Source organism: Phyllopteryx taeniolatus, chromosome 6, assembly GCF_024500385.1.
Source record: "Phyllopteryx taeniolatus isolate TA_2022b chromosome 6, UOR_Ptae_1.2, whole genome shotgun sequence".
In the NCBI taxonomy this organism is placed as follows: domain Eukaryota; kingdom Metazoa; phylum Chordata; class Actinopteri; order Syngnathiformes; family Syngnathidae; genus Phyllopteryx; species Phyllopteryx taeniolatus.
The window spans coordinates 24,664,714-24,684,262 of record NC_084507.1 but is presented as its reverse complement, the minus strand read 5'-3'; the positions used below and the strand labels follow the sequence as shown (position 1 = coordinate 24,684,262).

Sequence of the window (19,549 nt, the reverse complement as noted above, 5' to 3'; positions counted from 1 at the left end):
ATAGAGTAATGATTACGTTGTGAAATTCAACAGTATGCAGAAATACTTTTATCCTATTACATAATATACAGCAATAAATGTCCCCGGTAATGTTTTTGACATCATTTTATAAATATGTTCTGGAAGTCAATTTCTATATGTTGGCAGCTCTGCAGTCATAGCCATGAATGTAATTTTACTGAACGAAGTCCCACAACAGATACCAATCAAATCAAAGTAACAAAGAAACACTTGAATATCTAAAACTGGAAACAAACTATGACCTGTGAGTAAGACGTGGAATAGAAAGGGACAATGACACCTGACAATGACATACCACAATGATGAAGACAACTGGCAACTATGACATGGCAAAGACATGTGACAACAACAATGAACCGACAAGAACTGAAAGAAACCAGGGAACTAAATACAAACAAATTGACGAGACAACGAGGAACACCTGGACAAGACACGAGTGGCTGGAGAGAGCTGATTGGTCGACACAAAGTAGACGAGAACAGGTGGACACAACAACCTAATGAGCACACGACAAACATGGAACACAGGAAAACATGGAACAAAACTAAACACAACCCAAACCAAAACACAGACCATGACAATCTCAGATTCAAGAGGAGCAGTGTGGTTTTCGTCCAGGCCATGGAACAGTGGACCAGCTCTACACCCAGGGACGAGGGGTCTTGGAGGAGTGTTGATGCTGCTGAGCGAATTCGGACTGTCTTGTGTTTTTATATCAGTTCCATTTGTAGATTATGTAATTTATTGTCCAGTCTCAGTGAGCGCCTGAGAGCAAACTGAATGGTAGCGGTGCTGTGTATTGGGTTATCTCTCAGCTTAGTTGTTCGACTGCCGTGACAACCGCGTTTCCATTTCCGATTAAACCGCTCCTCCTGCTCCTCTGTCGATTTAAGCTGCTATGCGAGTCCTCTGCTTCATAGTTCGCTGGGTCTTGCCGGGAACTGTGCTCCGAGCCTCCAATGAACGTGACGCTTGCGGTAGTTCCGAACTACTGCGGATATTGACTATTTTTGGTGTTGTCGGTCTGCCCCGACAGCCGCGTTTACAGGTCCAATTAAGCCACCTGCGCTTGCTACGCTGTCGGTTTACGCACGTCCGCTGCTTTGTAGGCCGCTGGGTCTTGCTGAGTGCTGTGCTCCAAAACGGTGGTGACCGTCTTAGTTACTGAATGATCACAATTTCTGCAAGTGCTGGCAAGCATATGCTAAATTACTTTGGATCGTGACTATATACAGAGCCCCCCCCCCTCCCCGGTGCCAAGGTATGAGAAAAATTAAATCCATTGGTAATCTGTTCCCTCAATTTAGTAATCTGTACCCTCAATTTAGTAAATTTTCCCCCTCAGTTTAGTCATCTGTACCCACAGTTTAGTAATCTGTATCCTCAATTTAGTAATCTGTACCCTCAGTTTAGTAAACTGTACCCTAAATTTAGAAAAATGTCTGGGGCTACGTATCTGTATCTGTCAAGTAAAGTAAATTCTATTTGGATGTTACATTCTTACTGGTGTGAATTCTGTAAATTCATTGTCATGTCGTGATATATCCTACATCCAATTTTTTCAACTGAAAGGCAATAATATTGCTGTAGTTCGAGGGGGTTGATCATTATACTAGCAGTACTAGCAGGACCGGCTACAATTAGCCTGTGTGTTTCCTTTCACTTTCCATGCATTTAAGCATTTGCAATCACACTATCATGACAACCTTTTTATCCCCGACATGTTTTGACTTTAATGTGGTCTTTTCTGGCACATAGGGGCCACCAAAGGGGTCCTAGTTGAGTTGAGTTCTCGCCAGAGAAGTGGAAGTTCGCAAACAGACAAATGCGTCTGTGATGGATCAAGCAATGTAAGCAATGTATACAGAGCTCCAGACAGTTGTTAATGTCTGTTAGGGTACAGATTGGTAAATTGAGGGAACAGATTACTAAACTGAAAGGAATGGATTATTAAATTGAGGGTACAGTTTACTAAACTGAGGGTACAGATTACTAAATTGAGGGTATGGATTACTAAACTGAGGGTAAAGTTTACTAAATTGAGGGTACAGATTACTAAACTGAGCGTACAGTATACTAAATTGAGGGAACAGATTACTAAACTGAGGGTACAGTTTACTAAATTGAGGGTACAGATTTCTAAACTGAGGATACAGTTTATTAAACTGAGGGTAGGGATTACTAAATATGGTCATGAGGAACGGCCATCTCACGGGTGCCCCCAAGGAGGGGCTAATTCCACGCCCAGAGAATTAAACCTTGATAAACTGAGATCCAGGGGTTTTTCGGGGGCTTTTTCGTCGTTCTGGCAAAGTAAGCAGCTGTTATGACACTAAGGCTTGTTCAACAAATCGAATTAGCCCAAACGCCAAGTGTCTCGAAGTCTTCATTCATCCCATGCCCGATGACTCTTACTCTCGTCAATCTCCCCCCTCCCTGGGGCCCTTTGTTGTGATAATGAAAACAGTCTTTTGTGAAGATCTGGCCCCGGTTGTAAATACCAGACAGGTTTCTGTCAAGGACGAGCAGGAAACCCCAATATCCATATAACTGGTTAAAGGATGTCCTTTTGATGTAGAAGTACAAAGAAAAGAAAATACAGGTCTCCCACCATTTGTGACGATTTCCCTGAGCAGAGTGACACAGATTGGCTTTGTGATTTAGCTTTTGCTGTGGACATACTGATACACATGAATGAGCTGAACGTGAAGCAACATGGGAAAGACCAGTTTGTGCATAAAAGGTATACAAACATCAGAGCCTTCAAAACCAAGCTAGCTTTATTCTCAAAGCAAATCTCAAACAAGTCATTTGTTCATTTCCCCACACTGGCTACGCTGAAAGAGGCCCCTTAACCTGTGAAAAAAATACAGCAAATCACTGGACGACCTGCATGGAGAATTCTTCCGTCGGTTCTCTAATTTTGGAAAAATTGACAAGTCACTTCAGCTTCAGTGTCATGTCCCTTACACAAGACCCTGAAACAGTGCCACAGGAGCTGCAGTTGGAAATGATTGAGCTCCAATGTGATACTCTCTTAAACGAGAAGTTCAACTCTCTTTAACTGGATGAGTTTTATGCTTCATTAAGCGCAGACAAATTTCCAAAAATCCGGAAGATGGCAAAGAGGATGCTGGTTTTCTTTGCCTCTACATATGTGTGTGAACAGACTTTTAGTGTGATGAACACCACCAAAGCATCCTAGAGATCCCAGCTGAGTGATGAACACCTCAGATCTGTTCTGAGAATGGCCACAACAAAACTAACACTAGACTTTGATGCACTGGCAAAATAAGGTGATCAACAACACTTCCGATTAAAAGTAAATCTAAGTATTAACACTACAATGTTTTTTGTTTAGTTTGTTTGATATGTAAGCATCTGGTCCTGGCTTGGCCCGTCTGTCAAATTTTAAAAACCAATGTGGCCCCTGAGCCAAAATGTTTGCCCACCCCTGCTCAAGAAGGATCTTAAGGACTTTCTATAGAATTTAAAAAAAACTTTTTAGTTGAAGAAAAAAATCTTTGGTGGTAAATATTAGTAGGGTAACTTTAGATGTCAGATAATTGTAACAGATTGCAAAACCAGCACAAAGTGGTCTAAATTGCATAATTGGGGATGTGGGGGTGTGTTGGTGGGGTGACTGTTTGCCCTGGGGCCCCAAATGACTAGCTAGCTACGTACGGCCCAGCTTGAGTAAGTGCCAACGCGCTAGGCATGACAACCAAGCTGTGATAAGCGGCTCGTACATTGTTGAAGCAGGCAGCTAGCTAGCTGCAAGAACTAATGTGAATTGCAGAACACATTGACCATTGACGCTTCAAACGTACAGTACGTCGCGGTAAATAAATATGCATGCTTCAATTCGGCGCCAAGCGGCATCGGGTCTTGTCTTCCCCGATGTGCCGGTACCTCACAGCTCGGAAAGGCCCTGAGCATGACTGCTTTGCCAGCAGCAACTGGAGGGCAGATTGAAGCATTTTACAAAGCTGGGGGAAAACTAAACCACTAACTCCACCACCCACGGCAGAATGAGCGTGCTCACTTCAACTTTTATTGGGAAGGGCTTTTGCGTGGCCAATGTGGCCAATATTGGCTTCGTCACATCCCGTTTCAAGTAGTCACTGGCGAGGTGGCGAACAGGCAGCGCAAACCCTGGTATGCTATACAAAATCTGCTAAAAAAATGTTTTTGTTATCCTCTGTCACTACACTGTCTGTCTCCTCAGTCTCAACTGCCACATTAAGATTTTCAGGCGTGCCTGTACCCTCACCACTGTCTCTCTGTAAATCACATTCTCACTCTTCACCGCTTATACGTTCCATTTCGATGTTACATATAATACATTAAACTGATGAAAGCCACACACTAAGAAGTAAAAACGATTTCAAAATGTAACTCTAATCTCGCCATGTTCATCAATTTCTGAATTGAAGGAGTCAGTCAAGGTCAGACACTGTAACTCTCCATGTACCAACCTTTCAAGGAGGTATTTCACTTTATACACGACAAGAACAATATGTGGAAAATATGAAAATGATTTTTTAGTCATCATTTCACCAGTGAAGCATTGAGGAGGCTCAGTTACGATACGTTCCTCTGCGGCTTAGCAGCTTTAGTCACGGGCTGTCTTGAATCTGTGAAGGGAATCATCATCACAAAACAATCTAAGCATTCTGGAGTAAACTTTGCTGATCAATGTCAAAAGCTTGGTGTCAGTTATGGGTCCTCCAACAGGTTAAAGACACAACTAAAACATCCAAAAATGCCTAAGAACAAAACTATGTTTCAGCGTGGTGCCAAAACTTGATGAAACTCATAACTTTTTATCTTTTTGTGTTTTGCAAATGTTCTGTCCTGACAATTCTCAGTGGATGGTGTGTGGAATGAGTGGTCAAGTTGGAGTTCCTGCTCATCTTCCTGCTCTAATGGGACCATGCAACGGACAAGAGAGTGTAACGGCCCGTCATATGGAGGTTCTGAATGCAGAGGAGAGTGGCTTGAGACTGTTGACTGCTTTCATGGGGAATGCCCTGGTAGGGGAAGGACCATGATCAAGACTATGTTTAGTTTGCTTTTGTTTTTTTAAACTGTATGCTTGTGTATACGCATGACTCCTGTGTGTTTAGCAGCCAAATACCATTTTTTGCAAGTGGTCTAACATTGCAAATATCCTTTCAGTGGATGGGAGCTGGCAGCCATGGTCTCTGTGGTCAGGGTGTTCCAAGACCTGCGGTGGAGGTAGCCAGCAGAGAAGCAGAATTTGTTATGGGCCCTTTTTTGGAGGGCATTCTTGCCCTGGAGAACGAGAAAAGGTCCGACACTGTAATGAAAAAAGATGCCCAGGTAAGTAAAAGATAACATTCTGCGTGATGCTTTCTCAGTTGGATAACATTTGAGAAATGTAAAAACCTAAAATCTTTGAGCCTTATAGATACATTACCAGTCAAAAGTTTGGACATAGTTTCTCATTCAATAGCATGAGAAAGAGTGCCCAAACTTTGTGTCTAGAATTTTGTGATGATATAGTCCAGTTCAACAAATGTACTCATATTTTGCTGCCATTAGAATCTCATGAAATATGCGTTGAGGACAACTATTCCAACATTGTTTGGAAGATGACTCCTGCTGGAGATACAGCAGCAGTACGATGTCCTCCCAATGCAATGGGTTAGCTTCGACCATCGAGACACATATCCTACTCTCCAATCAAACATTGGAAATTACAAGACACATTGGCAGTATACAACAATAGTTACTTCTGTCTCATCACAGGGTTGATTTTGCGTCGCTGCATCCTCGATGAGGAGGGTATTGCATTCTGGGAGAATCCTACCTATATGAAGTGCATTTCCAATGATTATCGCAGCATACAAACTTTGGTGAGTTTCATATACAGTATGTTTTTGAGAAGCTGAAGCACTTAGAGCTTCCATTATGTGGCAATAGCAGAGATCAGATACTCAGTCCACCTGGTTCTGCCTAAAAATTATGTACAAGTGGAACTTATTGCGATCATGATGAGATGAAGCCAAATGAATCACTTTTAATTTTGATCTCTTTCATCACAAAAGAGTTATAACCAGTTATTAGTTATCATATATAATCACTCAAACTATTTGTCGCTTAATTTTCAGTACAAGTACGTACTTAGCAAATGCTCACCTAGCCTCAAGCCACCACATTAGGGATTGTAAAACTGATAATGAAATCATCATAATTATCAATTGTGAAAATATCAAAGTTTCATATATCAGAAGAATATTGCAGGGTGCATTTTACCTTATTGCTTTAGTAGGTAGGAATTTGATCTCGATATTTTTAAGACGAATGTAATAGTGTGAAATTCTGTGCTATGGTCTGGCATCATCACAATAATGCCTACTGTCCATAGATCTCATTTCGCTTATGTTTCCTTCCATTACCTTGACATTTTTTTTCTATAAACGCTCAGTGTAAAAATGATTGTCATAAAAACAATATACATTACATGTCAGTGCCCTCTCCAGTGAAAGACATGATTCAGCTGTGGGATGGTACTGTACATCCCACAGTATGCGTTTCTTGTTCCCTCCACCTTCATATACAACCACGTTTCCTTCCATTTCTCATTCACTTGTCCTCATGAATCAAATCAAAGGCACAAAGCTTCAAACGTACAACCGTAGCGGTGGCGTTTCAACTCTGTAGCATGTATCAATGAATCATGTGTAACTACTGTATTGATGTACAACCCCAATTCCAATGAAGTTGGGTCGTTGTGTTAAACATCAATAAAAACAAAATACAATGATTGGCAAATCATGTTCAAGCTATATTTCATTAAATACACTACAAAGACAAGATATTTCATGTTCAAACTGATCAACTTGACTGTTTTTAGCAAATAATCATTAACTTAGACTTTTATGGCTGCCACACGTTCCAAAAAAGCGGGGACAGGTGGCAAAAAAAGATTGAGAAAGTTGGGGAATGCTCATCAAACACCTGTTTGGAACATCCCACAGGTGAACAGACTCATTGGGAACAGGTGGGTGCCATGGTTGGGTAGAAAAGGAGCTTCCCTGAATTGCTCAGTCATTCGCAAGCAAAGATGGGGCGAGGTTCACCTCTTTGTGAACAAGTGCGTGAGAAAATAGTCGACAATGTTCCTCAACGTACAATTGCAAGGGATTTAGGGATTTCATCATCTACGGTCCATAATATCATCAAAAGGTTGAGAGAATCTGGAGAAATCCATTTATCAAAAGCCATTTATCAACAACACCCAGAAATGCCGCCGGCTTCTCTGGGCCTGAGCTCATCTAAGATGGACTGATTGCAAAGTGGAAAAGTGTTCTGTGGTCCGACGAGTCCACATTTCAAATTGTTTTTGGAAATTGTGGACGTCGTGTCCTCCGGGCCAAAGAGGAAAAGAAACATCCGGACTGTTATGGACGCAAAGTTCAAAAGCCAGCATCTGTGATGGTATGGGGCTGTGTTCGTGCCAATGGCATGGGTAACTTACACATCTGTGAAGGCACCATTAATGCTGAAATGTACATACAGGTTTTGGAGAAACATATTCTGCCACCCAAGCAATATCTTTTTCATGGACGCCCCTGCTTATTTCAGCGAGACAATGCCGAATCACATTCTGCACGTGTTACAACAGCGTGGCTTTGTAGGAAAAGAGTGCGGGTACTAGACTGGCCTGCCTTCAGTCCAGACCTGTCTCCTATTGAAAATGTGTGGCGCATTATGCAGCCATAAAATTCTAGGTTAATGATTATTTGCTAAAAACAATAAAGGTTATCAGTTTGAACATTAAATATCTTGTCTTTGTAGTGTATTTAATTAAATATAGGTTGAACATGATTTGAACATGAATCTCTAAAGTACTCCTGTAAACGTCATTGCCTCCGATCAAATAAGACGTCCGTCGGCGTTCTTTTCATCGTTGTCGTTTGCCAATCACTTTCACTTTTGGCAGTCAGATTTGCACTGACACACAGTTCTTCGGCAATGTGTCTTCAATTAATCGACGACAACCATAGCTTCCAAAATTAGCAAAAACAGTTACTAGTACTTAAAATGCGCGAACGGATGCTTAAGTATCCATGTGATTCCTTTGAAACTGGTATCTGATTGGGCAATGTTGTATCCCCACACCAGCAACACGGAGTACTGTATAGTTCATACAAATAAGAAGACGCTGCTCATGGAATTACGTACACGTTTGGCTGAGGCTGTTGTGCATGTCAGTCTCATGCTGACTTCAAATTGATCCTGTGGACCAGACGCCTGCTGGCCTGGAACTTGACATGTCTGGCCTAGATGGTAACTGACTTGGCATTAAAGGCTGTTTTCTCTGTGTACTTCTGTTCTCTCTGCAAGTTCCACTGAGTTATTTTAGTCATGATGTCCTGCAATATTCTTGGCCACCACACTGACTGATTGTCTCTTTGCATTTTGCCAACCCCTGGTGCCTGTCATGAATCCTATCTATTATCTTATTACTCATTGAGCTGGAAGTAACAATACGATTTCCCCTGATAGTAACTGCCCCTCCCACAGACAGCTCCCCTCTTACATAGTTAAAGTCCTTAACTGACTCAGGCATCTGCTTCTCATACTCAGCCCGCCCTGACTGAATAAATTCCCTCTCTACCTGAAGCTGGGGGTCATCAGCGGTGCATTCTTTAACCTCTTCCACCCTCTGTGGGGTGGCTGGAAGATGTTTCAAGATGGAGTGTGTGTGTGTAGCCACGTCACTGCTGTACACATTGTCTCTCTCTCTCCTCGACTAAAGCCTCTGGAAAGAGCATCCGACACTGCTAATGTCTTTCCTGGAGCATATACAGTCTCTGTAATAAAGCACTTCAGTCTCATGAGAAGTCTCTGACATCTGATAGGAACATTGCCCAAGTCTTTAATGTTCCTTAATGGTACTAAGCACTTGTGAATCAGTCTTGAGTTAAAACTCTCAAGTCCTAACAGGTATTTTTTCTAAATGTTTGTATGCCAAAACACTGGCAAGACATTATTTTGCTATCAGTGCGTACCTTGTTTTAGGATCATCTGAGTGTTCTAGAAGAGTATGCCACAGTTTCCAATCCTCCTGTGCTGGTGAAGCGGGACAGCTCCCAGTCCATAACTGCAGGCATCAGCCAACACCTCAGTAGGTCTGGTCGCATCATAAATGGTGAGTACAGATGCTTACGTTAAGGCCATCTTCAGCGTCTGGAAGGCGGACTGTTGTGCAGGCCCCCACAGCCATCCTACTGTGCCTTTAGGCAGCTTATACAATGGTTGACATGTAGTGGATAGTTCGGGGATGAACTTTCCCATGTAGTTCACCATTCCCAGGAACCTCTTGAGCAGGGACATGTTCTGAGATTTTGTAAAGTCTTTTATCCCCGCTACCTTTCTCGGATCAGGTCTGACCCCGTTTTCGTTAACAATGTGTTCCAGAAAACAAATCGGCCTGTTTCAACTTGTACTTTGCTTTGTTTAGTTTGAGACCTGCTGCCTCAATTACTTTCAGCAACTGTTCCAAGCATCTGTCATAGATCTCCTCAGTTTCACCATGAACAAGGAGGTTGTCCATATCAACATATGTTCCTTCTAACCCCTGCAGGTTCTCGGCCATTTTCCATTGGACAATTTCAGGTGCGCTTGTTATGCTAAATGTGAATCTTTGGAAGGTGTACTTTCTAAAGACGGGTGTCTTCGAAAGGCCTACCTCCCAAAAGGTGTGATGAAGGTGGTCAACTTGCGGCTTTCTTCGTGCAATGGAATCTGGTAGAACCCACTTGCACCATTCAATGATGTGAACACTTTTGAACATTGAGAGCCATGCCATAATTTCCTCATCTGTTGGGAGTACATACTGTACTTTTTTACGTTTCACAGCTGGATTCAATCTTCTTGGTTCTGCGCAGCATCAAACGTCTTTTCTGTTTGGCTTTAGGACTGGAACCATAGCAGCACAAAACTCTGTGGGTTGTGAAACCTTCTCTATGATGCCTTCTGTTTTGAGCTGTTGCAGATCATTCACTTTTGGTACAAGCGGCAGTGGTACTCATCTAGCACAGTCTACTGCATACCGCTGGGCATCCTCATTTAAAATAATTTTTACAGGTTCCCTCTTCAAGAGACTTCTGGTTCCAAAGACAGCTTTCACATTTCTGAACAAACCCATCATAACTGCTTCCGGTCAGCTGAGCAGACTACTGCAGTTACCTTTTATGACATACACATCCATCCATTTTCCAAACCGCTTATCCTCACCAGGGTTGCAGGTGGGCTGGCGCCTATCTCAGCTGACTTCGGGAAACAGTCAGTGATTTGTCTGACTTGGTCGCCAGCCAATCACAGGGCACATGACATACAGTCCACCGTTGCACGGCAAGGACCCCTCCCACCGGGAGGAGGCCCTGGGGATGACCCAGGACACCCTGGAAATACTGCCTCCCAGCTGGCCTGGGAACACCGCTGGATCCTTCCGCAAGAGCTTGTCGAAATGGCAGGGTAGAGGGAAAGTCTGGCCTTGAAAACATTTTTAAAAATCCATACATTGTTTTGGAGCTGAAGGAAATTTGTTTGTTTGTTTTCTTTGTTGTAACAAAGCTTCTTGCCAATGAATCTTATATTGTTGGAAATCTTGTTTATTACCATTTTAAATTGTGGCACATTTGTAAGCAACATGTATTTGTGGGATGAGTAGCATTGCAGCTTAATGTGCATTGTGCCTGTGAAAAATCTGCCAAATCTTCTCTGGCAATATCAGACTATTTTGCTGTTGCTATCGACTCGTTTGGTGTTTGGTGGACAGGATGATAAAAGCTTGATATAACTTGAATTTAAAAGGGAAATAAACTGGCTCTTCAACGGTATAAGATATCGGGCCAAGAAGCATTTTTACGACAAAGAAACAATCTACCCAACATAACTTACCTATTTTTGTTTGTTTTGCTTTTATCAGAATCAGAATCAGAATCATCTTTATTTGCCAAGTATGTCCAAAACACACAAGGAATTTGTCTCCGGTAGTTGGAGCCGCTCTAGTACAACAGACAGTCAATTTACAGAACACTTTGGAGACAGAAAGACATTGACAAAAAACAACAACAAACAACAATTGTGCAAAAAGATGCAGAGTCCTCTAGCACTTAGAGCAGTTCGAATGGCTATTATCGCAATAGTCCGGTGCAATGACCATTGTGCAAAGGGCACTGAGACTTCAAGGAGTGGATGCGGTTTAAAGTGACGAGTAGTTATTAGGAGTAAATCAGTCATCATCAGATTCAACGTAACATACAGTACTTTGTTTCTAATGCATATGTTTCCTAAATAAATAGTATTGTTGTTTGCGTATATTTGGGAAAAATATAAACACCACAAACAAGGTATGTCATTTTTAATCTGATGATTATAAATCTTAAATCGTTATACTCTGTATTTAGGATATACAGTACAGCAGATCCGAACCGAAAATAAATTATATATTTTTCTAAAGCTCACTTGAGTTTTTTTACAGCTAACAATGCATGTAACACTGTTACTCTAAGATAGATATTGACATTTATATTCATGAGATAAAAGTTTGTTTTGGTTTCCTAAATATATTGGTCTACATGGGAATGGAGGAATGAGCAGTAACTCTTTACACTTTGGAGAAGGCGCTTGATGAAGTTCAGTTCATTGCCTTGAATTGGTTTACGGGAAGATCTGACACATTCAATATGGCTGACATTCTTACTTATCCCAGCAACAGGCCAACCCACTCAAGGTGGGGTCTTTGTATATTTTTTATGTATATGACAGCAACAGGCTACCCCACTCAATGAAGCATCTACTGTATGTCCAGTATATACCGAATGACTATGGATGCAGGACATAATCTTCGACCCAATTGATTTGAATACCAGCTACCAATTCTTCCAGTGTCAGTGTCACATGAACAATGAATAGCGACTTGATTGGCTGCATGTTTGATGAATTGAGAGAATCCGTGTATCAGTTGTTCTTTCTATTTTCAACTTCTTTTTCTTTCGGCTTGTCCCGTTAGTGGTCACCACAGCGCGTCATCCTTTTCCATGTGAGCCTATCTCCTGCATCCTCGTCTCTCACACCAACTGCCCTCATGTCTTCCCTCACGACATCCATCAACCTTCTCTTTGGTCTTCCTCGAGCTCTCTTGCCTGGCAGCTCCATCCTCATCATCCTTCTACCAATATATTCACTCTCTCTCCTCTGGACGTGTCCAAACCATCCAAGTCTGCTCTCTCTGACTCTGTCTTGAACATTGAAACATTGAACTTTGGCTCACCCTCTGATGAGCTCATTTCTAATTTGATCCAACCTGGTCACTCCTAGAGACAACCTCAACATCTTCATTTCCGCCACCTCCAGCTCTGCTTCCTGTTGTCTCTTCAGTGCCACTGTCTAATCCGTACATCATGTCAACTTTGCCCTTCATCCTAGCAGAACACACCTGACACCTTCGGGCCACTCGTTCCAACCTCCTTGGACTCGTCTCTTAACTTCCTGACCACACGCACCAATGCTCTGGACTGTTGACCCCAAATATTTAAAGTCCTCTACCCTCGCTATCTTTTCTTCCTGTAGCTTCACTCTTCCCCCGCCACCCCTCTCATTCATGCACATATATTATGTCCTACTTCAGCTAATCTTCATTCCTCTCCTTTCCAGTGCATGCCTCCATCTTTCTAACTGTTCCTCCACCTGCTCCCTGCTTTCGCTGCAGATCACAATGTCATTCTCTGAATTTCCTCATTCATCAACTCCTCAAAGTACTCTTTTCATCTATCCAGCACACTGCTGGCACCAGTCAACACATTTCCATCTCTATCCTTAATCACCCTAACCTGCTGCACATCCTTCCCATCTCTATCCCTCTGTCTGGCCAACCAGTATAGATCTTTTTCTCCTTCTTTAGTGTCCAAACTGGCATACATGTCATCATATGCCTCTTGTTTGGTCTTTGCCACCTATACCTTCGCCCTAACTCCATGTATTCCTTTCTCCTGTCCTCACTCCTCTCAGTGTCCCACTTCTTCTTAGCTAACGTCTTTCCTTGTATGATTTCCTGTACTGTGAGGTTCCACCACCAAGTCTCCTTCTCTCCTTTCCTGCCAGAAGATACACCATGTACTCTCCAGCCTGTTTCTCTGATCACCTTGGCTGTAGTGGTCCAGTCTTCAGGAAGCTCCTCCTGTCCACCAAGAGCCAGTCTCACCTCTTCCGGAAAAGCCGCACAACACTCTTTTCTCAGCTTCCACCACATGGTTCGCTGCTCTGCTATTTGTCTTCTTAATCTTCCTCCCCCACCACCAGAGTCATTTTACACACCACCATCCTATGCTGTCTCGCCACACTCTCCCCTACCACTACCTTACAATCAGTGACCTCCTTCAGATTACATTGTCTGCACAAGATGTAATCCACCAGCGTGCTTCTACCTCCGCTCTTGTAGGACACCTTATGTTCCTGCTTCTTCTGGAAAAAAGTGTTCACTCCAGCCATTTGCATCCTTGTTGCAAAGTCCACCACCATCTGTCCCTCCAAGTTCCTTTCCTGGATGCCGTACTTACCCATCACTTCTTCATCACCCCTGTTTCATTCGCCATGCCCATTAAAATCTGCACCAATCATGACTCTCTCTCTCTGTCTGGGATGCCCAGAACTACTTTGTCCAGCTCCTTCCAGAATTTCTCTTTCACCTCTAGGTCACATCCGACCTGTTGGGCATAGCCACTATTTATAATGTAATATGATACAAAACAATTTCAAGTTTAAGCCTCATCACTCGATCTGATACTCATTTCACCACCAAGACATTCTTGGCTAACTCTTCCTTTAAAATCATCCCTACTCAATTTCTCTTTCCATCAACACCATCGTAAAATAATTCAAACCCTGCCCCTAAACTTCTAGCCTTACTGCCTTTACACCTGGTCTCCTGGACACACAATTTATCAACATTTCTCCCAATCATCATGTCAAACAACTCCCGAGCTTTTCCAGTCATATTCCCAACATTCGAAGTCCCCACATTCAGTTCTAGGCTCTGTGCTTTCCTCTTCTCTTTCTTCCGAAGAACCCGCTTTCCACCTCTCGTTCGTCTTCGACCCACAGTACCTGAATCTCCACCGGTGCCCTGTAGGTTAACGGCGCCGGTGGTGGACGTTGTAACCCAGGCCACAACCGATGTGGTATGGAATTTTTGGGATGAACGCTCATACAGTATTTGTTTGGGAAGGTTTTAAGCCGGATGCCCTTCCTGACGCAACCCTCTGCATTTATCCGGTTTTGGGAGCGGCCTACAGTTTGCACTAGCTTGTTTCCCCCATAGGGCTGCATTCTTTCCATTTTCAACTGCCGATTGGAAATAAAAAAAAAAATGAAAAAGTTATTTATTATTATTTATTTTATTTAATGTAAGACACAGACTCACACACACAAAAATGGTTTGTTTTTACATGAACTAGACGTACCAGTAAGTATTAGTGCAAATGAGTTAGCTTGTTAGCCACCACAATTAGTAAGGACCATGACCATGAGCCATCGAACGAGTCATCAGCCATATTACGTGTATATCAAGGACAAACATGTTTTGAACTTCTTCCTGGCTTTCACCTGGATATTGACCTCATAGTATTTTTTTGTGCCATCTGCTTTTATATTTTAATTTAGAAGTAGATTTATTTATTTTTTACACTTAATTTTTTGAGATGTTGACTTTTACGTCTAATTAAAAAACTATTTTGATGGAAAGAAAAAGGAAAATATTTATGAAAACATTCCAATTCAAACTCAGAAATTCCATTTCCATTTTTGTCAAATTTCAAATTAACCATCCATCCTGCTAATCTCTATAAGTAATAATTACACTTTATGCTATTTTGTTATAATTCACAAAAATGTTACGGTCTGGCTCTTTGTGTTAGACTCGAGATCATTTATCTAAAGCGCAGCGAGGCCTCGTGGGGGATGGAATCTCTGAAGTGATGGCTAAACTGAGAGTGACTTCCAGTGATGGCACCAGCTACAGTGGTGATTTGCAGGCTATTTTGGACGTGCTGAAGAACATGACTGAAATCTTCAGGAGGGCATACTACAGTCCCAGCAGTGCAGACATGAGGGTACATTTTTATTAATTAGTTTGAAATGAAATGCTTTGCTCCCCCTATGAGTATTATCATTGATATGACAGAAAATACATACAGTAGAAATTACGAACTTAGTTTGTTCCGTGACCCCGTTTGTAAGCTGAAACGTTCTTAAACCAAGGTAAATTGAAATGAATGCAAACGTAATTAATCGATTCCAGCCCCCAAATTCAATTATACTTCCCTTTTTTGATCAGTCTGTGGTTAAACATAAACATAGTGCAATATAGAAATACGTGAAAACACTAAATAAGTATGATAAAAATGTATTGCTTGTAAACCACAACTAAGAGAAGGAGGATTATAACTACTCATTGAAGAAGAGCCGTCTTCTATAATAACTCAGGGAAAAATGTGTCTGTTTCTTTTCTAATTCATTGGTTAGTTGTGGCACAACAAAGCAATCCAGAGAAACTTTTCTTTTTCGTTCAATGTTTTTATGAGAGCCGGTGAAATTCTGTAAATAAAATACATACTGTGAATTGTATATTTGGACGAAAACAAAATGATTTCCAGACTTTTTTTTAACCACGTCAATCACAAACGCTTTTAGATTAGTGATTGGATGATCGAGCATGTTGAGGCGGAACCTTCGCCTGAAACAGAATTCCGCCTTACACAGCGGAGCAACTTGTTCTCACCTTACATCCAAGCGTTTTGCACAAAGTCAATGATCATCACGCAGCGCGAGTAGAAACGCAACATCGATTCTTCCGTTCGCCCATACCAAGACCGCTCGCTAACCCAAAATTTTGTGCGGAACCTAAATTGTTTGGAAACAGAGTGGTTCGTAACCCGAGGTTCCACCGTACGTTATACAGTGGAACCACCTTTAACGGAGCCCGATTTAACGGATATCAGAAGTAGCGCAGTGGTATCGCGAGCCACATGGCTAATTTACATACGCCAGGACGCATGCAAATTGAATGTAAATTAGCCATCTGCTTGCGCACAGGCTCGCTGTGCTCTTGGAAACAGCAGGCCAGGGTGTGAATCCCGGCTGGAGGAGATACGTTTCGAGAAACTTTCAAACTTTTCTAGTTTTTATCCATTTATTTACATTAATTTTGGAGTGGTGGCACGGTGGAGAACTAGTTAGCCAGTCCAGGGCGTACCCTGCCTCACGCCCAGAGTCAGCTGGGATAGGCTCCAGCAGTAAGGATAAGCGGTATGGAAAATTCATGAATGAATGATTTTGTAGTGTATTTTGTATTTCAGGCCATACAAAAGTATACAACAATAATTTTGCACTGTATGGTTGTATTTAGGCCAATTTGCTATAACGGAGTCCGTTAAAATCAAGGTTCCACTGTATATTAAACTGGAGGATTTTTGTCAAAATGAACAGGAAAGAACAGTGAACTGTGGTTGCCCAATTAGTCGCCACACAGAAATAGGATAATCAAATTTCAGTGAGCAGGCTAACATGAAGGCTGAGTCACCTCAAAGGGGAACAAACACATGTTAATAAACACGTTTACTTCAGCCTGATTTTTCTGCAAATCATTTTTACTGACAATATTATTATTTTAAAATATACATAGAGAAAATATTGTTTTAATGGGATATCAATATGAAATTATCTAATCGGAATGTTTATAAAATGTACCCACACTGAATAATAATTTTTAATTCTAAGGTATAATATTTTCAAATGTTTGATAGTATATGATATACTTTGTCTGATTTTTGTGTTTCTATATATATATACACACACATATATTTTTCTTTTCTAGAACTTTGTCCAGTCAGTTAGCAATCTGCTAATGGAAGAAAACCGAGCACGATGGGAAGAAGCTCAATTGGTAATGGTCATCTTTTTGTAATTGCATTCACAGTGCTTCAGAAATCTCACTTGATATTGTGTGTGTGTGTTTGTGCGCGCGCGCGTGTGGGCACAATATATATATATATATATATATATATGTATACCAAATGATGTGTGAAATGAGTTACTAATTCAAAAATAAATTATATCATATACGCATTATTTAAATTGCTTTCGTATTCCGCATACTCAGAACACTACAAATAAATGAACTTTAAAATACAATTCAACTTTATTTATAGAGCATTTTAATAAAATATATATAATACAAATATGAGGAGTATTTGTATCTCCTCCTCCTCCTCCTCCTCCTACTACTACTAATATAAATAATAATAAATATAAATGGCTGGTACCCTTGTGAGGAAAAGCGGTAAAGAAAATGGATGGATGGATGGATAAATGTCATTCTTTTATCATTAAAATATACAAAACTAGCTCTCTTCACTTTGGCATTTTGGTATACAGGAGGTCCAGCCCTTGTTTTTTTTTTTCCTGGTGTTGCACAAATAAGCACATTGTGTGAAGCTGTTCAACAATGAGAGCGAGGAGATGACGGGAGCGTCAGCGATTTCATCTCTCTTGGATCGTTTTATGCAATTATCATATTTTATGCTCACTTTCAAGCACAATCAAAGCTATATTAGCAATAAAAAAGAAATAATGGCTGACGATTGAGGATGATTTCGTGCTCATGTAAATACGTATGGGCTCGTGATTGGCTTAAATGGAGATGACGGTCGCTGCATCAAAATGTGTCTGGCGCTTGGCAGAGTCCATCCATCCATTTTCTTCTGCTTATCTGGGGTCAGGTCACGGGGGCAGCAATTTAAACAGAGAGGCCCACACTTCTCTCTCCCAGCCAATTCGTCCGGCTCTTCCGGGAGGAAGCCAAGGCGTTCCCAGGCCAGCCGGGAGACATAGTCTCTCCAGCGTGTCCTAGGTCTTCCCTGGGGCCTCCTTCCGACGGACGTTCCCTGAACACCTCACCAGGGAGGCGTCCTAAACAGATGCCGGAGCCATCTCATCTGGCTCTTCTCGATGCCGAGGAACAGTGGCTCTACTCTGAGCCCTTCCTGGATGACCGACCTTTTCACACTGTCTCCAAGGAAGAGCGCTACACCTTACTGAGAAGAAACTCATTTTGTTCCTTCAGTCATGACCCACAGCTCATAACCATAGTTAAGTGTAAGAACATGGATCGACCGGTAAATCGAGAGCTTTGCCTTTCTGCAAGGCTCCTTCTTCACCATGACAGACCAATACAGAGTCTGCGTCACTGCAGACGCTGCGCCAATCCGCCTCTCGATCTCCCACTCCATTCTTCCCTCACTCATGAACAAGAACCGAAGAAACTTCACCTCTTCTGCGTGGGGCAGGATCTCATTCCAGACCTAGAGAGGGCACTCTACCCTTTTCCAATTGAGGACCATGCCCTAAGATTTGGAGGTGGTGATTTTTATCCCACTTCAGTTGAAAATCGTGGCTTGACGAAGGCAACAGAACCACATCATCTGCAAAAACTAGAGATGCAATACTGAGGCCAACAAACAGACACCCCTTCAACACCTCCACCACCTTATGAACATAATAAGTGATAAAGGCTAGCCTTGGCTGAGTCCAACCCTCACTGGAAATAAATCTAACTTAATGCAGGCAATGCGGACCAAACTCTGACAGCAGTCATACAGAGACCGGCAGCTTGAAACAAGAGGGCACGGGGAGAACATGCAAACTCCATATTCCCAGAGCACCCTCCACAGGATTTCCCGAGGGACACGGTCGAACGCCCTCTCCACAGGTCCACAAAGCACATGTAGACTGGTCTGGCAAACTCCCATGCACCCTGCTGGTCCACTGTTCCACAGCCTGGATGGAAAAACCACATTGCTCCTCCTGAATCTAAGATTGGACTTTTCGATGGACCCTCCTCTTCAGCTGAGCCCCATGGGTAAATTCCATCAGGCGCTCACCATCCCCACCCCCAGGCCTGGCTCCAGAGGGGTGACCCACTTCAAGGCGGGGGAAAATGTATTCCACAGCTTTGTGTGGCCCCTTACCTAAGACCTGTTTGCCATGCATAACCCTACCATGGGCATGAAGCCCCAGATGACATCAGTCCTCGGATCATTGGGACACACAAACCATGATAAGATGATGGCTCAGACAGGACAATCTCATTCTTAATTATTTCCACACGCTTGAAGCATGCTGCTAGTTTGTTGCACGAACCCACCACTTGTTGATTTCAGCAAGGCATCCGCGTTGTGTCCAAAAGACGTGACTGACGATTAATCAACGTCATCGCGGCGTGGTAAAGTCGATGCATCGACTCGTCGGTTCAACCCCTACTTAATATGCATGATGGGTTGAGATCAGAGGTATTGGTTATCAGTTGATTGAGCACAGCTGTATGCCACATGGGCACCAGCCAATTCTGGCTGAGTTGTCGTTGATCAAATACTTATTTCACTCATTCAAATCAACATTTTATCATTTGTCTTTATCATTACCAGAATAAATA

General features: G+C 42.2%; 1 protein-coding gene across 10 annotated transcripts in view; it reads left to right on the top strand.

Moving 5' to 3' along the window:
- LOC133480183 (adhesion G protein-coupled receptor B1-like) overlaps positions 1 to 19,549 on the top strand; it is a 274,432-nt gene that overhangs the window by 100,748 nt on the left and 154,135 nt on the right. For all 10 annotated transcript variants that reach the window (XR_009789207.1, XM_061777927.1, XM_061777930.1 and 7 more), the window contains 6 exons: positions 4,893 to 5,057; positions 5,203 to 5,367; positions 5,590 to 5,691; positions 5,797 to 5,903; positions 14,976 to 15,170; positions 16,934 to 17,002. Coding sequence is in view for 9 of the 10 variants with exons in the window: in XM_061777927.1 (XP_061633911.1) it covers positions 4,893 to 5,057; positions 5,203 to 5,367; positions 5,590 to 5,691; positions 5,797 to 5,903; positions 14,976 to 15,170; positions 16,934 to 17,002 (803 nt within the window). In the remaining variant the exon portion in view is untranslated. The remainder of the gene's footprint in view (positions 1 to 4,892; positions 5,058 to 5,202; positions 5,368 to 5,589; positions 5,692 to 5,796; positions 5,904 to 14,975; positions 15,171 to 16,933; positions 17,003 to 19,549) is intronic.